Source organism: Cyprinodon variegatus, unplaced genomic scaffold (genome assembly GCF_000732505.1).
Source record: "Cyprinodon variegatus isolate N-32 unplaced genomic scaffold, C_variegatus-1.0 Scaffold120, whole genome shotgun sequence".
Taxonomy (NCBI): domain Eukaryota; kingdom Metazoa; phylum Chordata; class Actinopteri; order Cyprinodontiformes; family Cyprinodontidae; genus Cyprinodon; species Cyprinodon variegatus.
In genome coordinates, this window is record NW_015150573.1 from 996,613 (window position 1) to 999,130 (window position 2,518).

General features: G+C 40.0%; 1 protein-coding gene across 1 annotated transcript in view; it reads left to right on the forward strand.

Moving 5' to 3' along the window:
- The window catches only part of svil (supervillin), an 86,059-nt gene extending 83,712 nt beyond the window's left edge, over positions 1-2,347 (forward strand). The window contains exons 34-35 of the mRNA XM_015375528.1: positions 606-626; positions 1,588-2,347. Coding sequence (XP_015231014.1) covers positions 606-626; positions 1,588-1,674 — 108 coding nt within the window. The 3' untranslated portion in view covers positions 1,675-2,347. The remainder of the gene's footprint in view (positions 1-605; positions 627-1,587) is intronic.
- Positions 2,348-2,518: the final 171 nt, after the last annotated feature.

Below are 2,518 nucleotides of genomic sequence, written 5' to 3' on the forward strand. Positions count from 1 at the left end.
TCGCCTGCGTGTGTCGCAATGATTGCAGATATGCCCCCGACCGTACTGCAGACACTCTGCTGCACCTCTCCAAAATTGTAGGTGACCGCTGACAGGAGGCCTCTGATTGGTCAAATCTACATTATTCGTATTTCCTGTTTGGTTCCTTACCAGCTTGTTTTGTTTGTATGAACGCCATTGTGGAAAACGACTCGTAAAGATGGACCAGCTAGAGGAGCGAGGTGCGCGAGAACGCTGGGACCCTTTTTCCACCTGGATCCCCGCTCTTTTTCGCCCTCATGTCCCTCCGTTGTCGTACAAACCTGCCCCTGCTTCCTCACTGCCTCAGCCGTATCTAGACCCACAGCTAGTTCCTGATTGTTCCGCTTTCATTGTGGCATGGAATAACAGCGCAGACAACGCTTCAATATGGAGCATAAACCAATAATATCTGCGACAAGCTCACTGCGACGCACCGCTGCAGGAGGATAACCTGCCCTTTAGTGGCCACAGGTTGCTGACCCCTGACCCAGACGCTGCTTGTTTCAAAGTCCTGATCTTTACTCCTGTCATGTTTCCCTCCCTTGTCTCCGAACTCACCTATTTCACTCATTTCACTTCTGCAGGGTGCAGGGGCTTATGGGAAGGTGAGTCCAACTGCCCTAGCATGGAAGACCGATTGGTTCCTCGCTTCTCATTTTTGCAAAATCACAAAAATTTCCATTAACATGTTTAAAGGAGCGCCTTCATCCGCATGCCACCTAACAGACATTCACCGATGCACGAGTTTCTCACTACAGGATTGTTTGCATTCAGGCATTCGATGTTCTGGGAGTTTTGGTTGGTCGGATAACCGTCATTTAAAGCAAAGAAGTCGATTTCTGGATTTGTTAATGAAATGAATAATTTTTAAGAAGTTTAGGTTTTTTGAGTTTTCTTTTCAACTCAACAAGAACAATTGAATTCAGACCTTTATCTCTGAGAATTTTAGAAATTATCAATACAGGTTAGAAAGTTTCTCGTTTCCGAAGCTCAAACCAAATATTCAACAATATCTGGGTACAAATCACAAAATTATAAGTTTGTGTCACAAGTTTGCAAGAGGAAATCACACATTTCTAAGTAGAAATCGAGAATTTAGAAATGGTAATTATGAATTTATGAGTATGAATAACAAGTTTGAAACATGGACTTAAAAATCTGAAATATGTGTTTACAAAACGTATTAAAGCTTGAACCAAATTTATAGTAGAAATCTCAAATTATGGAATTAGGATTAAGAATTTCCAAGAAAAAATCACAAATTTAACACTACCACGAAGATTTACATTTGAAATTCAGAAATTTGCCCTACAAATCTACAGAAACTCATTCCGTCTAAAATCGTTGTAGATTTGGGATTCATATTCATAAATTCATCAGTTTGATTTCTAACTTAAGTTCAACATAAGTTCTCACAGATAAAGATCTGATGTTACATGAATCGAGCTGCATTGACAAGAAAAAAACACAAATCTTAAATGTCTTTACGTTATTGACTTTTATTCACACATTCAGACATCAATGCATTCATTTTTTGTTATCCTGATAGTTTTTTTTTCCCCACAGAGAGCCCTGGAGATGAGTAGAGAGGAATACGGCGCTCTGCCTGCATGGAAGCAGGTGAAGCTGAAGAAATCTAAAGGACTCTTCTGAAAGAGCAGCATTCAGGATTTCTGTTGGGTTTTTTTTAACAGCGGAAAGTCAGAAGCAGCTCGAACGTTTTGATGGAGAACCTCTGAGATGTGCAGTAGAGGTGTGCGAGCTTCTCACGCTGCGGTGACGAGTGGGGAAACGTGGGTGTAGGAACCTTGTTTATGGTTATGATTGTACATAGCTAGCATAAAGAAAGCAGCCATCTGCTGGAGTGAAGCAGGTCTGTAAGCCTGCTGGACGCTCCTCTCTGCTCATGTTTGTGCTACAAAAATCATATTTATATTAAATCCACAGAATTATATAAAAAGAAATAAACTTTGTCTAATAAAAACAAAAATAATTGAACTTTATTGATCTCACATTGGAGAAATTAACTCTGCTTTTAATCCATTTAATCCATTCCCTTGGCCACACAATGGCAGCCCACACAGGGTCTTGCTCAGGAACCCATAGCGAAGGCTGTGGGGATCAAACCAATTACTGCTCCAACCACTAGGCCAACACTACTCCAAAATAAAAGTCCAATGATTAATGTGAAGAGAACGGCCTGAAGAGGTGCCTTCAGTGTATAGTGCCTTGCTACATGTACAGTTTATATACAGAACCTGTTCTGGTTTGTCAAGAGTTTTACGATGAAAATAAACCGATAGAGAAATGAATAAAGTTTGATATCCATGCAGTTTGTGTTGCACCTTATTGCTCTAAAATATGAGTTGAGCTGGTGGTATAAGGTTTTATAACTGGTTTTCACCCAGTTTAACCCATCAGATGGCAGTTTTCGGCTAAAGGTTTTTACACTGCAAAAACTGGTTTGAAAATAAGTTTGAATATTTTAAATTAAATT